Raw genomic sequence first — 17,005 nt, 5'->3', positions numbered from 1 at the left:
TAGACTCTTACAAAAAGGGGTGGGCTGGTGTGTTGTACAGTACAGTTCATATAATTCAATGAAGGGCAAAGGAAAAGGTGAGTAACTGAGCCTGCTTCAGTTGGCCATCTTGGCTCCAACTTATTCCCTGCTCCTTATGCAGGGTGCAGAGGGGACCTCGGATGCAAACTGGCACCAGTTTCATAGCCTTAATTGCATTGGTATACCTTCACCCCCCTCCCAGTCTCCCCTGTCTACCCATCACCTTCTTGTCTTGAAGGGGATCAAAATTTGCCTGCTGAAAAGTGTGAAGTCTGTTTTCCTCAGCAAAGAATTTTTTTTTTTTTTTTAATATACGTTTATTTATTATTGAAAGGAACTTGATAGAATATTACAGCAGAACACATGACTGAAAACAGCTGCCATATCACGTAACACAGTACAGGAATAAGGTTGTAGTTAAAACTATATATATAATGATAGTAATATTAAAAAACAGAAAAAAACACTATTGCTCCCATAGGGTTTGAATGAGAAATTCTTTGCTGTGGAGAAGAGTAGTTAAATTAAAAAGAAAAAAAATCACATCAAACTTAAAAAAAAAAAAAAATGTACTCTACAGTGAAATAAAGTTCATTTTTTTCCTTTTTTTTTTTTTTAAAGTGCAACAGATGACACGTGTCAGAAACACAACACATTCTAGTCTGTATCAGAGAATCAATTTAGTTAACTTTGTTTATCAATTAAGAGGGGGGGAAAGCTGTCCTTTCAGACTGGGAATCAAAACTAAGCAAGCTCTGCCACAAGACCTTGATGTGGACAGGTAAGCTTTGTCGTTTGATGCGTAGTTCTGGTTTGCTTTGTTTTGTTAAAAAAAAAAAAGTATAGAGCTGATTAATACCAACATACAGTAATCAGAATATGCAATAAATTAACACAAGGCAGCTCCAAATTAGAACAGGCATGCACAGTTTAAAAATACTAAAGGACCACAGTTGAGATGGATATACTCTCCTGCTAAATCTTGTGCTAAATTAATACAGCTAACCCTGGAATGAATAGCAAACTACTCACTTCCAAACTGGGACAGATTTCACCAATTACATAAAGACAGCAGAGGTGTTGTTTTGGGGGTTCAGGGAGGGCAAGGGTATCCGAGCTCTAAAAATACACAGTCAAGATTTTTCTTATTTGTTTTTGTTCAATTGTAGAGGGGTTTATACTCCATTTTTCATTTTTTTTCCTCACAAACTACTAAAAAAATAAAATAAAAATGAAGACCATAAAAACAAAAAAATGAAATCCTCCCGGACGAATCTTCACCACATCCCAGCACAGTTTGTGAAATAAACCTGTTTTGCAAGCATTATAATTCCGTAATTCATATATATATATATATATATATATATATTTTCATTTGGTTATTTAAAAAATAATTTCTGCTGTTTGTTCAAAGACTGATTTTTCTTCTTTAAGTATAACCTCCAATATTATGTATAGATGTTTTTTTCTTTTTTAAACCACCCATCCATGCATGCATTTATGTCCACAAACACAAAATTGTGTTCCTTCCTTGACACACTTGATTTTATTTTTTCCCAAAAAATATTCTCCTCTCCAATTTCTCAGTTCTTAAACGTCTTGCTGTAAAAGAATGGTTGCCTGGCGATCTGAACTCCAGGGCAGGCTGCTGGTTTGATCTCGCAGCGTGCTTCCCTTTAAGGGACAAAACCAGGCTCTTCCCAGGGTTAGTTCTTTCACAGCCCTGGGAGAAACAGTAGCAGTTTTCCGTGCGTTGGGAACACTTCGGGAGCTGCAATGTTATGTAGTGTGGTGTCCGGCTACTTGGTTCACTTTCTCCAAACTCCAGTTTTTCTTTTACACATCTGCAGCTTAAGACGACTAGAAACCTATTCTCTTTCCCCCACCAATAGACACCATAACACGCCCTGTTCTTTACACTGTATCTGTTGATACCTAATTAATAATTTTTTAACCGGGAACAATAAAGTCACCCGCGGAGACTTAATCCCCCTTAACCAGGATATCCTGGATAACATCAAATATATAACTATATATATATATATTTATTTGAAAATTAAAAAATACTAATTCTGTACCCCAATTGACCCCTCCCCCCACACTCACGAGCTTCATAACCAATACTAGTCATGACTATTACCATTAGTCTTTTTCTTTCCTTTTTTAAATGAAAATATTTCACTACCGCATCCGATCCCCCCAACCCCGGGCACGACGACGCCGTGGTCTTCATTGTGCCCCTGTCGTTTCTACAGGCGCACCATCGGGTCAGGGCAACAATGTGATTTTAAGTAACAGTTTCCAAATATTTCTCCATCTGAATTTAGTGCCATTGTTTTATCTGCCCCCCATCCCCCTACACGTGGTGCCCACACCAGCGATTCTGGAATCTTTCAAACTTCCATTAAAGGACAGGGGCGGTGGAGGAATTCCTTCCGGACTGCTCATAAAAATAAAAAATAAAGTATCCCCAAACCGCCAAAAGCACACAAGACCGTGTAAAAACCGTCAAATACAACAGATGCTGGTTTCCTTATTATGTTTTCGTTAAATAGAACATGTATATATATATATATATATATATATATATATATATATATATATATACACACATACATACACACACATATATATATATACACACATATATATATATATATATAAGAATGTTATAGTACTTTATGAATTCAAGTCCAGGTGAATTCCGTAACTTTGTGTAGGACTAATTATCTCAAAAGAAAGGATTATAAAGATTAAAAACGGGGTTGCTGGTTTACAAGGGCGATCTTTTCGTTCGTGACCAGAAAAAGACGATTATATTTAATATCCAAACCGAGGAAGGAATCTCTCATTACACCCTCTACATACACGGCTTCCTTCTCTCGTTATTAGTCCGCCTAAAAAAACTCGAACAAGCTTGGTTTTACTCTTATGCGACAATATCTCAGTCAAATGTACTGAACTCCACGATATATTTGTTTAGTATTTATGCTCGATTCGTCATGCACTTAAATTCTCTCATGTATTTCTGCTTTTTTTTTTTTCTTCGTCATGTTATTATAATTCTTACTGCGTTTTTTTTTCTTCTCTCTCTCTCTCTCTTTAACTCTCATGAACCGAGTAGATCAGTCGTCGTCCACGTCCTCCCCCTCGGACTCCTCTCCTCTCCTCTCGTACATTTTGTCCCGCTGTCTCTCCTGGATCTCCTTCATCTCCTCGGCGTAGCGGCAGAAGGCCCCCCCGAACTTGCTCCACGCTTTGTAGGGGACGGTGATGGAGTTCCGGTAGCTGGGCTTCACCTCGCTCACCCGCAGGAACACCCCGTATTTGTTGGATCCCACGTCGAAAAAAAACCTCTTGGAGTCCACCATGATGGAGGTGCCCTCGGGAAGTTCTCCGTATCCGCCGGCCCCTGCGCCGCCGGCCAGCTCCTCATCGTCGCCGCCATAGTCGTCTATCAGTTTGGCCAGGGCATCTCGGAACTCGATCAAGCCCTGCGCGGGGAGGGCGATGGTCTGCCCGGCCTGCATGCTCCCTCCGGGGCCGCCACCCCCGCCGACTCCGAACCCGGGCCCGCGGTTGACGGTCTGTCGGATCCGTAGGAACCTCCCCCGCTGGTTCTCCTTCAGATCGAGGTAGTATTTGCGGTTCTCACGGACAAGGAACTCGCTCTTCAGGGCCCGGCGCGGTCCGCCGTCCTCGCCGCCCGCAGACTGTGCGATCTGCTCGGGGCTGCTGGGCCCGAGTTGGGCGTAGTGCTCGATGAAATCCCCCAGGTAGTCGCGGAACTCCGCAGCCACGGACATGGAGAGGGTCAGGCGGCTCTTGGAGCCCCCGGCTCCGACCTCGGCGATCTTAATGAATCTGCCCTTCGAGTTCTGCTTCACGTCCAGGTAGAAGCGCTTGTTCTGGATGTCCAGCCTCTTGGAGGCCAGCTCTTGGGTCTCCTGCTCCCGCTGGAAGTGCTGGAACCCACTGCCGGCTCCCCCTCCGCCGCCACTGCTGCCACCGCGCTCGCTCCCACTGTCTCCATCCGCCATCTTCGCCACCAGCAGCCAGTTTCTCCCTCCTGCGTTTCTCTCTCCCGCACACACCCCCTTCATGGACGCCACGACGTCCCGCCCCGTAGAAGTGCACCGACCGCGGTCATTGGTGGTTGTTCTGCCAATCACCATCGCTCAGCCCACATCTGTCTCTTCATTGGTCGCGTTGTGTTATCAATCACTGCCATTTTCCCAATTCTGCCCTTTCTTATTGGTCCATTTTATTAATCCTCCATTATAGCTTCACTTGTTTCCATCTGGATTGGGCCCTTCTCCTGTTCAATCACCGGCCTAGTCGCCATCTCTGCGGACGCTATTGGTCAGCACTTGACTGTCATGTCGGAATTCTGCCTCACGACTGTGCTGGTATAGAGCAGGCGAGCTGTCAATCAGTCTTAACTGGGCGCCAAAAGTGCACATTATTGCCCCGCTTGCTTGTCAATCAATATTTTATAATCGATTTTCTATTCTACCTTTTAGTTGCCAAGGTTCGTGGCGTGAAGGGGAGGCTGAAACTGCCACCATTGTGGCTCACGTATGGAATGCGCATTATTAAATGAACAATTAACGTGTTGGAGCCAAGATGGCGTAGATATAGTTGCAGTTTCATAAGAGTGCAAGAAACCTTCCATCCTTGTTTTTTCCTTTTGGTTTTCCCACTTTCGTCATAAAACGTATATAGGAAACGTTTTAAAACAGATGTATTTATTTTTCTTGACAGATTCTATTAGTTGTACACTTTGCCGGCCACATTTAGGTGGCTTGGTCCCATAGGTGTATTTGGCTGTCACTCTTCTTCCCTTTGGCCGGGGATTGGGTCATCTCACTGTCCCGCCCACTTTGTAGGTCCGTGCGCAAAAAAATGAAAAAAAGGCCGTTGAAGCTTGATCTCGGATGTGGGGGAAGGGCACACATCGTACAAGCAGCGCTGTCATTGGCTGGGGAGATATTTCAAACCAGCATCGCTGTCCGCCATTGGTCGGCCGCTCTGCTCGCGAGGGTCCTCGCGCACAGGCTCGCGGAGGGGTTTATTGTTTCTCTCTGTCTCGAGCGGAAAATTGTCTCCGACCTCTCGATTCCTGACAGGAATTTCAATAAAATATAATAAATAAACAGCGAAAATGGTAATTAGACGAATAATTTATTCACTTCTTCGTGATAATAATTTGGTTAATCTTCCGGTGTAATGTTGGGAGACGTGGGGTGTTTTTTTTTTTAGTGTGATTTTATTTTAAAGGCTTAGGGTATTTATTTTACGGGTGATACTGTAAGGGATGTTTAGGTACATTATGTGTTTATACATGTTTCGATTAGTGTACTTTTTAACCGTAGAGAATTGTATTATTTTTATCGCATGCTTTTCAGAAAATAATTGTTAGTTGGAAGGGATTGTAAAATAATTGTAAATGATTCTATTTCCTTATATCAATAATATGCTTCTTTAATTTTTAAATCTGTTTTTGGTGATGTTTGGTTATAGTAATAAGAAAAACATCTGCATTTCTTTTACTTTATCATTCAGAAACAACGTGATTTTTTTTTTTAAAGAAATCGAGGTAACTTCAATGTGTTGGCGGGAAAAGTCTCTTACAGTGTGTAGTTGTATGTGTGTGTGGAGTGGGGTGTCGGTGTAATGTGAACGCAAATAATCATCATAAATGAATATTAGTCCCGGTGTAATTGGAGAAAGAAACGTGCAGTGGAGAATTAAAATGTTTAAAAAGATCAAACTCTGTGACTCGTAGCTTATGCGGCGTTTGCAGCTCCGTGTGTCACAGTCCGCCTGGCAGCCGACTTGGGATTAACCTCTGACCATCTGGAAGGAGCTGGAGCCTCTTCTGATTTCCCTCCATATGGGGATATTTGTGCTGCATTGGAGTCTCTAATTCCATATCTGTCTGTAGCTGCACCGCTGAGAGGTTGGCACACATTGGCGTGTTTCATACATGCAATAGTATATGATAAAGCTGCCACATCCATCAGTCTTTGGGTGGTAAAAATGTCTTATAAAATACCAGTAGCTCATGAGTTCTTGGCAGTGGCTGTCTGGCCCAGTGTGTATAATTGACTAGTATGGGGGCAGGTAGAGCACCTGCCCACGCCGTGTCAGAGGCGAGCGGCCGCGGTTTATTGGGCTGAACATGTGCGTCTAGTCCGTGACTGTCCAACGCTTGGGGAAGTGTTTTTGAGAAGTTGGCTATGGGTCGGACCGCAGTTAACAGTAAAGTTATGCAGTGTGTAGTTACCTGTTGGACAGGATGTACACTTGGTACATTACTTTTTACAGGGATGGGCGCAGTTGCGTGTAGGTTTGGAATAGCGTCAGATTTCATATCCTTTGCAGGCGGATTTAGCGGGATTACCCTTGGTTGATCGTCCCGTTTCCCCCTAAAGTGGCTGATCTGTGAATCCGTTAATATCGGAAGCGGCGTGTTTGGTCAATTTAAGGAAGCAGCAGCAGCCGCCGTGCATTGGGCTCCGGCCATAATACGCCTGTTGAACATGCACCTTGTGACCCAAAGACGGCCAGTTTTCAATCTATACGGATCTGTAAAATAACATGAAATGTATATTACATTTATTATCATTATTTTAAATGTATAGAGCATCTGATGTAAGCTGGCTCCAGGCCGAGTGATGCTAATGTTGAGCTGAGCAATATTAGAAACGCGTGGTATCTGGAGCGCTGTGAAGGGAAAGGCATTCGCCTGTGCGCAGCAACCCGGGAAGCGACGAGTGTGAAGTCGGAGGAGTTGAACCCCAGTGGGCGTGTTGTACTTTACACAGTCTTGTATTGTGTGCTGGGGACAGAGCACTGCTGTAATCGAAGTGCGTGTGCAGAGCTGATGTCAAGGCAGATCGTCTTGTGTCTTTGACAGATGTCGTAGGAAGCACTCGGTCAGGTAAAAGCATGTTTATAGAGTCCTACTCGAAGCATTGAGTCTCTGCTTATTCCCGTGGGAATTCTGCACTGTTCCGTTGATGTTTTTTTGTTGTGTAGTGTGTCTGGACACATTGTTTCAAACATTTATTTCCAATAATTAATGTTGTTCAGTCTTCAGATAGGGGCTTAATAATGTACCAGTTTAGTGTTGGTCAGCCTCGAGATTGCAGTAGCCTTTTTGTATTTATGCAACAGCACAAGTTTATCAAATGCCTGGAATAGTTAATATTCCCAAACCAATGGCATTGCTGCTAAAATCTTAATATGGAGCTGATATGAAGATATCTATGTTATCTGGTTCTGTGGGAAGGGTATCCCCTCCTTTTTTTTCCCCTGCTCTTCATTATTAGAGAGCTGTTAAGTGCCCGAAATGGTGAGGATTGGCTTTGCTTATGTAGAAACCCGAAGGTAAAATAACATTTTCAATGATGGACAGGTTTATTCTTTAACTGTGGTATGTTTTTTATTTATTCATTTATTTATTTATTTGTAAAGGACTGGATTTATGTTAGTTCTATAACTTTTTTTCCTTCTCTCAAGCTGTTTGTTTCTGAAAGTTGAATGGTGCAATACACCCAGTTGACTTAAATATCTAGGCCTGGCGGGTGTGATTTTTACACATAGTTACAGGCTTACTGGAAATCTGTGACTTATCATTGATGTATGCTTTGTTCATTTAGTTATTAATTTAGGGAAATATTAGTTGCTAATATAGAATAGTTAAGTCTGTTCAGTCTCTGTGGCTGATATGAGTGTAGAGCATGTTCTCTAGCAGTTTCATAAGCGCCCCCCCTGGTCACAGCTTAGTATGCTCAGTAAACATTTGCCAACCAGTGTAGAAGACCTGTAGTTCTACCTTTCAATAACTCTTGCATTACGGGAGGAGAAACCCTTACAAACAGGCCGGACCACAAAATGTTAATAGCCAGTCTGTCCCATTGTCTTGGCGACAATGACTTTTCATTTAAAGATGGTCGGGCTATCGGACAAAGACATTCTGGAGCTGTTTGAGAGCAAACCTCGTCTTCAGATGCCTTGGAGGTGCAGCGTGTTTGAGGAGCTCTGACCTGAAGCCCCCTGACTAATGTCTTGTTCTTCTCTCCCAGGCAGGAGGGAAAGCTGGAAAAGACAGCGGCAAGGCAAAGGCTAAAGCGGTGTCTCGCTCACAGAGGGCTGGTTTGCAGGTAACATGTTCTGCATTCAGATTTTATGTGATTTCACACAATGGCAAACAAAAATTTTTTTTTTTTCCTCAACTCCTTTACAAACTTGATTACGCTTGATTTGTGCTGACAAAATGCTTTGTTTTTAATAATAATGTAAGCTTTCATAGAGAAAAACAAACACATTTTTCTTTGTTTTATTGTTTTAATACAAGTTTTCTACAACTGAGATGCTCTTGTACAGCAGTTATACTCATCCCCTGATCCTGGAAAGTCTCATACTTGCATGTATTTGGAGGGTTTTAAGTAGCCTATATGGCTAAAGGCTTGGAAACTATTGAGATCAATTTAGTCAATAATGGACTCAATTAAGTAATTAAGATTAATGAAAAGCACAAAGCCCTGTGGCTCTCCAGGACCAAGAGTGGGTATCTGCTCTACTGTTTCAACAGTTCAGGCTGTTTGTTTTCTTTCTCTCTCTAGTGGTATACAACTACTTAAGCACCTTCCTGCAAATACTATGTTTATCACATAAGCTTGTGCTGTTGCCTTTGGGAACATTTGAATTCTTGCCCCTCTCTTGCTCACAATGCTGTTATTTTTATAATATGATGTAATCCATATTACTGCATGGTTTATGTAACTTAATAGATTTCTCTCCTTAATTTTTTTTTAGGGTGTATTCATTTAGATTTGTTTATTATTAAATACCAAACTGTCCCTCTCACACAGTTCCCAGTGGGTCGTATCCATAGACACTTGAAGACCCGCACCACAAGCCACGGGCGTGTGGGGGCTACAGCAGCCGTGTACAGCGCCGCCATCCTTGAATACCTTACTGCTGAGGTGAGGCTCTCCGAGGAACATGGCCATTATACGAGGAGAGGTGTTGGGGGGCGAAACGCACTACAGAGAAGGAGTTGTTTTTTCCTCCTGAATCAGCTGTGAAGTTTTAATCCTCGGGCCGGAGGAAATGATTTCAAGGCAGCTGGCTGTTGGAATGTCTTAGTCTGTGACGTCACTGTTGGCCATGACAAGCATCGTCCTCTTGTGTGGCCTCGGTTTCCTTGTTTAGTAGTGGCACAGTGTGTGTATTTGGGTTGGTAAATGGACTACCCTCACCCATCATAGGTTCCCATCCACTCCTGTGTCCCGACCTGCTCCCTCCTGCACACGCACACTCCACATCCCGTGTCTACCTTGGGCTAACCAGCCTCTTGCTAATGGAGCCGTTTCAACTGTAATAAGTCTGAGGAAGCACTTCAAAAAAGAATGAAAGAAAGGATAGGCTGCTGGAGGAGATCTTGGTTCTTTTAAGCAGAATGAAACTGCTGCCCTACTGGATCCTCGCTCCAGCGCTTCAGTGGAGGCTGAAGCGTGTGTGTGCAGTGAAAATGGGATATAGACGTATATATATCCACACGTAGAGAGCCTTTTCTAGATTATTTTTCTGTTCGGGTGCTATTTATAGAAAGCTATTTAATTAAATGGAGATCAAAGTATTAGTTTAGGTAGTACTTTTTTGCGTTTCTGGAAAAGCCCGTAGCTGAGCGCATGATTGCTGCACATGCAACATAAACTTTCCCCTGCTGGGATTTTAGAGAACAGAATTTACTCAAGTCCCTGTTCTCATGGTAGAAACTCAACACCCCATCCCCCCCCACCATCATCTCTGAGGAAGAACAGCCTCAGCCTGTCTGATTGTAGGCAGCCCCGTATTTGAACACTATGCCAGCTATCTTGAGTGGGTAACCTGGAGCGTGGTATTGCCACAGATGTCAGTGCTTTATGTGTTGAAATGTGCTGTGTAAGTCACCACACATTTTAGTGCTTAAATTGGAAATTTACACTTAAATCGTTTTTTTTGTTTTTGTTTTGGTTGATTTTAATTTATATAGGAATTGCTTTTGGGTAATGACTTTTTGCTAAATGGATGGTATCTTAGGACGATGAACGAGCTCCTTTAAGGCCTGCAGCAGATCCCGTTTGAGGTTCTTTTGATACTCGACAGATCCTCTTTCAAGTTGAAGGTTTTCCACATTCTTTCTATAAGCCAATGGCTGCTGCTGGGAGTTTGTGGATGGAATAAGCGGGGAAAGCAGTACGTGTCCTTGGCTGTCCCACAGACGAGACATCGCAGAGATTTGTTTTGAACAGACGGAAGGCAGCGAGCTCTTCTCCACAGTGTTCCCATAGTAGGGAGGGCTGGGCAGAGTAAAGTGTCTGTAGAAATTTTTATGAGGTGGTTCATGGACTCTGGGCTGTGCCAGTCCTGGGTGGATCCTCTGTGCTCGGTGCTGACGGAGCTGTGTGTGTCTGTAGGTGTTGGAGTTGGCAGGAAATGCCTCCAAAGACCTGAAGGTGAAGCGCATCACCCCTCGCCACTTGCAGCTCGCCATCCGTGGAGACGAGGAGCTCGACTCACTCATCAAGGCCACCATTGCTGGGGGAGGTGAGTATCTGTGGCAATGAGCAATGGGATGTTTGAATGTATGTTTCTGAAGGAAAAACTGTTGCATGTTATTGAATGTGAAATAAGCATTGAAAAGAGTGAGCACTGAAATGTTTTGTAGGACATACAAGAATATTGTCAGCTGCCCATTACATAAAATATATGAAGTAGTAGAATATATATGGAATGGAATCAAAAACATGTTTAATATATTTTTATTTTAACAAGCTCTGAAAATGTTATTAAAATGAATGTATAATGAGTAGAGAATCTTAGGCTTACCCATTGCCGAGCGACTTTCAATGTGATGGATATTTAAGTGTAAATTTCTCGCAACATATTGATCTTCCTGTCTTCTTGTATTCAGGTGTCATTCCTCACATTCACAAATCCCTCATTGGGAAGAAGGGGCAACAGAAGACTGCATAGAGGAGCGGGTGAAGGGGGCGGCCCTCTCGCTGCGCTGTTGCGGGGACGGGCTGCAAGATTATTCCTTTTCCCATTTATTTTTTTTTTATTTTTTTTAAACCGTAGTTCAAGTTCAAGGAACGATTGTTAGGTTTTTTTTGTTTGTTTGTTTTGGTTTTTTTTTTAGTTGTAATAATACAAAACAAGAAGAAGAAAAAAAAACTGCAAAAGGAAAAAAAATACTATATAAAACATTTGTACGTTCTTTTAGATTTTTGTTTGATGGACAGGGGAAAAAAATGTATTGTCATGTTGTGGACGCAAATTTGTTGATTGGCTAGGGGTTCAACAGTGTTTTATACAAAAAAAATGGAATTGTTAAACCATTTTTTACAAAAGAGACAGTCTCCTGGTTTTCTTTTGGCTTTACTAGGGTGAAAAGACCTTGAGGGTTAAATTGATCAGCCATCTAGCTTCATGTGGTCAACGCCTTGATTCTAATCAGCTGAACTAGCCGTTTTGGCAAGTGTCCTAAACACAGCACTACACTGGACTCTCTGCCCCTGTGTGATGCCTCCGTACACTGTGCCACACTTCTTTTAAACACACACTGATCTATACATGTGTGTGTATGTATATGTGTATATATATATATATGTGTGTGTATGTGTATAGATCAATTTCCCCTAGCGGTTTTGTATCCATTCATTTTATTCACTGTGCAGACGAGTACTTCCGCTAATCTATATTTATGCCCTAGAGAGAGACTGAAGTGAATTGGAAATGATTTGGACAGAAAGAGGAGACTGCCCAAACGGGCAGTGAGTTGGAAAGGCACACTCTGAAATGCCACATCCTTATCTTATACAAAATGTTCTGATTCTCTTTCCATGGGAGCACTGGCACACAGTAGTTTACATGTATACCGAGGTCTAGGATTAAATCTTCCTGGTGTCACTCGCGACTCGTGCTTCAGTGGAGGTGGCCTGACTTTGAGAACGCCTCTCTGGGTCTCTGGTCTTGCTGAGCGGCAAATGTTCTCCCATCTGCGGTGCGCGTCGCAAAGGGAGAGATCTGAGCTGTGTGGAGCAGCTGTGATCACGTCCGATAGCGTTCCTCTTCAGGGTCCGGTGTGTGACTGCGGTCATAAGGTTTTACAGTGTACTGTGGTATGACCTTAAAACCTTGTTTGCGGTGTATCACTCGAGCTGCTGAGGTTTCAAAGCTAAAGTGTGATACTGGTGCAGGGAGAGAGGTTGGTGAAGAAGACTGAAGTATGAATGTGGCTTCATAATAAACCTACTTCCAGTCTGTAGAACTATGGAAAATAAAATCTGTTCCTGCATAAGCACACAAAAAAGCACTGAATAAAAAAATACACAAAGGCAAAATTCACTTTTGAGAACATTCTGAACCTATACTTTCCACTTTTTTGTTTTAAACCTTATGAATGTCAGTCCAATGACAATGTTGGGAATGCACAAATGACATGAATTGAGTTTCCGGGGTGGTGTTCAGTCATTCATTAGCAGAGGGCGACAGGGTGATTTGTGCAGCGCCGCATGGAAGGGAACTGGTGTGAAACCTGTGGCTTCAAACTGATGAACCTGTATAGAGCTGCTAATTCGTGGCGCTGATCTGATGGATGCAGCCCTTCAACACGCCACCGCAGCCCTGCACCTACTTTACACTGGTAAAGCACACCATAGAGCGTATTAGAAGCGCACCCAGGTTTCGCATGATCTTACTGTGTGCGTTTCTCTAGTGCACCAGGTCTTTTCCCTGCTCGTATTATATTGATGATCATTTCTCCGCACAGGGCTATAATAATCCACACGCTTGTGAGATGTTATATCCTCGTTCGCCAATAGAGGATGTTATAACACCGCTAGAGCCCAATACATGTACAGAGTGTGTGACGTGCGCCGCCGGGAACATGTCAACACAGCAGCGTTAAAGAAAGCCTCTCCTCGTACTCTCAATGGCGCCGCCGTTTGGATGCGTTTCGGTACTACAGTCACATTGTGTTCACCTGAGCCACACTACCACAAACTTCTTTTTTTCGTTTTTATTTATGTATCAGGGGGGAGAAAGTTTCACAAAACTAAAGTCGATTAAATGAAAATGCCGGATTGGCAGGCGGGAGACCACGCCCACTAATCCGAATACGGGCATCAGAATACAAAGAGGCCGCCGCCACCTGTCAATCACCGACAGCGTGAAGATAGTTTAAAACAGATTGTTAGAAGATAGTAATAGCTAATAAGTAATAACTAATAAGGTTACCATTTTAGTTACGACATAGCCTACTATCTCGTATATATATAGTATTAGTATTATAGTAGTGGTTATTGCACATGTAAGAAGTTTTCCGAGAGCTGCGAATAACCCCCGGCGTGTGGGAGAGAAACCATTAAGGTAGGTATCTCTTTGATGTGCTCCTCCAGTTTTAATGTTTTACTTCCTTTAGGAGTCTCCAGTCGAGACACTAATGGCCCAGTTTAGCTTTTTATTATGGACGGCTTGACCTGTTTTATGGTAATTGTTAATTTGAGGCGTCGGACACGTTTCCCTCATAATTTGACATAGCGCTGCTTTATTTTATTGTTTTTTCCCCCCTCGTTTGTAGTTGCGGTTATTCAAATGTAATGATTTAAAGTACACTGCAGTACATTCACAACCATAGGCTGTGATGAACTTAAAGTCAGAGTTTGTAAGACGCAATAAAGGGAGATGACGATAATAAACATGGGAAGGAAACAATTATATGTTCATACAAATGGGATTTTATTTTTAAAACAAAAAAACAACCCCACTGTTCAAAAACATCACAAAAAAGTACAATTAAAACTATGCAATATACTTTTTAAAAAGAAACCAAATCTCATCCGTTTAGAAATAATAGTAGTCTGTACATTTTTATAATTAAATAGATCACAAAACAATTATAACATAACAACAATAATGATTGCACTGTGCCCTGGACTGTAAACACTGATTTGTATTTATTTCTTCTCTCTCCTCACACACCTGTACCCAATTCCTTCACCCTGAAACAACCGCAGACTAATACTTCTCTGGCAGGAGTCTGTGGCGGTCCAGTCTAATAGCGCGGGCTGTACGGGTGGTACCTGGGCAGGATGGTGGCTCCTGTACCCCCGGGTGGCAGGAACATGGGGGCCACACTGTAGGGGTAGAGCGGCGTCTCCATCGCCAGGGGGGAGGGGGCATAAGGTAGGCCGGGAGGCGCTGGGTACGTGGCCGGGCAGTCCTGGCCAGGGTAGTAGCCGGAGTAAGGGGCGGTAGGCCCGAAAGCCTGGAGCTCGGGGTAGTGCAGCAGCTGGGAGGCCACCTTGGCATGGCAGGCCTGAGCCAGAGCGTCCTGCAGGGTCCGCTTCAGCTTCATCCTGCGGTTCTGGAACCAATTTTTAATCTGGAGAGAGAGAGAGAGAGAGAGACGAGGTGAGACTCTTAGCATGTGAGTTTCAGTCGATATGTAATGTGTGTGTGTGTGTGTGTGTGTGTGTGTGTGAGACACAGTGCCAAGACTTGGTGGATGCAGATCAGTGTGGCGGGGGTCAGGGCTCAGGGGTCAGGGGGTGGCACCTTACCTGCTTCTCGGACAGGTTGAGTTTGCGGCAGAGCTCCTCCTTTTCACGTGTGCCCAGGTATGCGTGCTTCTTGAAGGTGCGCTCCAGGCGGCTGATCTGCTCGGCAGTGAAGGCCGTCCGGGGGCGGCGTCCGGGGGGGCTGGGGGACGAAGAGGAGGAGGCGGAGGAAGGTGATGGGGAGGGGGGGCCTCCGGTATCACCCTGCTGGGCAGCTGATGATGCAGATCGGCCCCCTTCGCTCTCGTATCCTGATGTTTCCTCTTCCTCTGCGCCGCTGCTGAAACCTGCTTCTAGTGCTGAGGAGAGGAAAAGGGAGGGAGGGAGTGAGTGAGGGAGTATTTCAGATACACCTGGTTTAACTATTTCAAGGACTCCTGCTAAGTAGCCAAGTTTTGCAGCAATGCTTTTTTACATACAAACACACACACACACACACACACATACACACACACACAGGAACAAGGACTAATATTCAACAGCTTGCACAGGTCTGCGTGGCAGGGGACTGCATTTTGCATTTCTGGGGAACACAGACAGACAGTTCAGCCCAGCAAGGGAGAGAGGCAGGCTGGGAGAGAACATCTTGTTTGCTGAGATCAGTAGTTGGGAATCCCCTTTTGATGTGTAAGACAGACAGCAATCCTGTAGCAGCTAGATAAGCCAATCTCAGCCCGTTTGCAGTGTGTGCAACCTTGTCAGGAACTTAGTGCTTTATCAGTACTGCTAGGAGTGTTTTCGTAATGTAGTACAAACTCACGCTCAATTGAAATCAGACTAGGCAACAGACCTTTATAAAGTGTTACATTAATTATTAGCTGAGTGATAACACATGATAATACAAAATAAAATAAAAAAAAATATATATATATTAAAAATAATGTGTTGCTTGACTTGGCGGCTTCATTTATTGACACATTACATTTAACCCTGTCCTGTGCGGGCTCCCTGGCCTGGCCGCTCTCTTTCTCAGTATTGTGCGGGTCTGACTGAGCCGAGGTGCCCAGCAGTAGATAAATACGGCCCATAAATAGAGCCCATGTGTTTTGGTCCCTCACTCAAAGCCTGCTGGCACCTCTGATCTACAACTCACTGTACAGCGTAGCCTCTGCGGGGTCAACTCTCACTCACAGGGCCCCTGAGGCCCAGCTGGTTTTGTCCAGCACTGGGCAGCCTAAACCCCTATAAACCTCCTCAATTAACTTCTGCGTTGTAAACCTGAGGTAAAGGCAGGAGCCAGATTTCATTCCACCATTACCCTTCCCTTCAGCGCAACAACAACACAAAACTGGATATAACAAGCAGGCTGATGGAGCCAGAGTGGAGCACAGGCACCATATAAACACACACACACACACACGCACACATACATATATGGGCTATTATAAAAGCAGTACACAATTTAAACGGGCTATTATAATCAAACAACATATTTCTGATACACAAATAATGATGTCAATGGAAACAGTAACTTGCCATTATCTTAGTTTTCTTTTTTCAGTTTATAGATGCTCGTGAGGAGCTCTGTGGGTAACCCTGACAACTATTTGTGTATGAGAAATGTACCGCTGGAGGCGACCTCTTCCCCTGTCCGTCACAGAGGAGAGCGTTGCCCCAGCCACCCCTCCATCAAGAGTGTCTTACCATGGGCGCTGGTTCTGTGGCTGAGATCAGGCCTGCCAGCTGGGTTGAGCTCTGGCTGCAGTGAGACCGAGGGGCTCCCCTGGGCCGAGTGTGGGGCGATTCCCGGTAGCCTCCGAGGACCTGGATGTGGCACCCCCCAGCTGCTGTAGAACCCGGGCAGGCTCTCGGGGGCGGTGCTGGAGGTGCAGGGTCCAGGCAAGGCCGTGTCTCTGGGCTCCGGCCCGGTCTTCTGACTGCTCTGGGACAGCCACTCGATGGAAAAGTGTCCCTTCATGGCAGAGATCTTTAGTGTCGCAAACAAGAGAGGAAGTGTACTCCACGAGGAAGGAGAATTGGGACTAAGAATAATGATAGGGATAATAATATGAATATTGGGGAAAATCCAGGTATGAGCTCCCGTCTGTTTGTCCCTTTGAGATTCCGCAATTAAAAGAAACAAATAGATCAAGTTCTTGGCGATGTTTCCCAAACTTTCCGGCTGAGATGCAGTGGTGAGCTGTGCTGCCGAGGGAGCCGTCCCCTGTGTGTGTCGTGTCCGTGTGAGAGCAGCTCTGATCCTCTCCTCCCGCTTCTGTGGTTTTTGCCGAATCTGTCAATGCCCCCCCTGTCCTGGCTTCTGTATTTATAGAGGGCTTCCCTGCTTCATTTACAATTCATTTAGAGGAAGATCAAAGGAACCCCCCCCCTGCACTCCCACCCCTTGAGTTTTCACAAGTGCAGTA

General features: G+C 44.1%; 3 protein-coding genes across 3 annotated transcripts; 1 reads left to right on the top strand and 2 right to left on the bottom strand.

Annotated features, from left to right (window-relative positions):
* Positions 1-851: 851 nt before the first annotated feature.
* On the bottom strand, positions 852-4,102 carry purbb (purine-rich element binding protein Bb). Its single transcript, XM_066714303.1, has one exon. It carries the CDS (start codon positions 4,059-4,061, stop codon positions 3,147-3,149), a length of 915 nt encoding a protein of 304 aa, XP_066570400.1. The 5' UTR covers positions 4,062-4,102; the 3' UTR covers positions 852-3,146.
* Positions 4,103-5,040: 938 nt separating this feature from the next.
* h2az2b (H2A.Z variant histone 2b) lies at positions 5,041-11,431 on the top strand. Its single transcript, XM_066714304.1, has 5 exons — positions 5,041-5,188; positions 8,115-8,192; positions 8,904-9,017; positions 10,494-10,623; positions 10,991-11,431. The coding sequence occupies exons 1-5, from the start codon at positions 5,186-5,188 to the stop codon at positions 11,050-11,052; spliced, it is 387 nt and encodes a 128-aa protein (XP_066570401.1). The 5' UTR covers positions 5,041-5,185; the 3' UTR covers positions 11,053-11,431.
* A 2,321-nt stretch (positions 11,432-13,752) lies between these two features.
* Positions 13,753-17,005, bottom strand: ved (ventrally expressed dharma/bozozok antagonist). Its single transcript, XM_066712543.1, has 3 exons — positions 16,284-17,005; positions 14,643-14,938; positions 13,753-14,464 (listed from the first exon to the last, which is right to left on the bottom strand). The coding sequence occupies exons 1-3, from the start codon at positions 16,555-16,557 to the stop codon at positions 14,135-14,137; spliced, it is 900 nt and encodes a 299-aa protein (XP_066568640.1). The 5' UTR covers positions 16,558-17,005; the 3' UTR covers positions 13,753-14,134.

Source organism: Amia ocellicauda, chromosome 9 (genome assembly GCF_036373705.1).
Source record: "Amia ocellicauda isolate fAmiCal2 chromosome 9, fAmiCal2.hap1, whole genome shotgun sequence".
Classification (NCBI taxonomy): Eukaryota; Metazoa; Chordata; class Actinopteri; order Amiiformes; family Amiidae; genus Amia; species Amia ocellicauda.
Note: the sequence above shows the minus strand (reverse complement) of the source record. Positions and strands in the feature narration are given on the sequence as shown.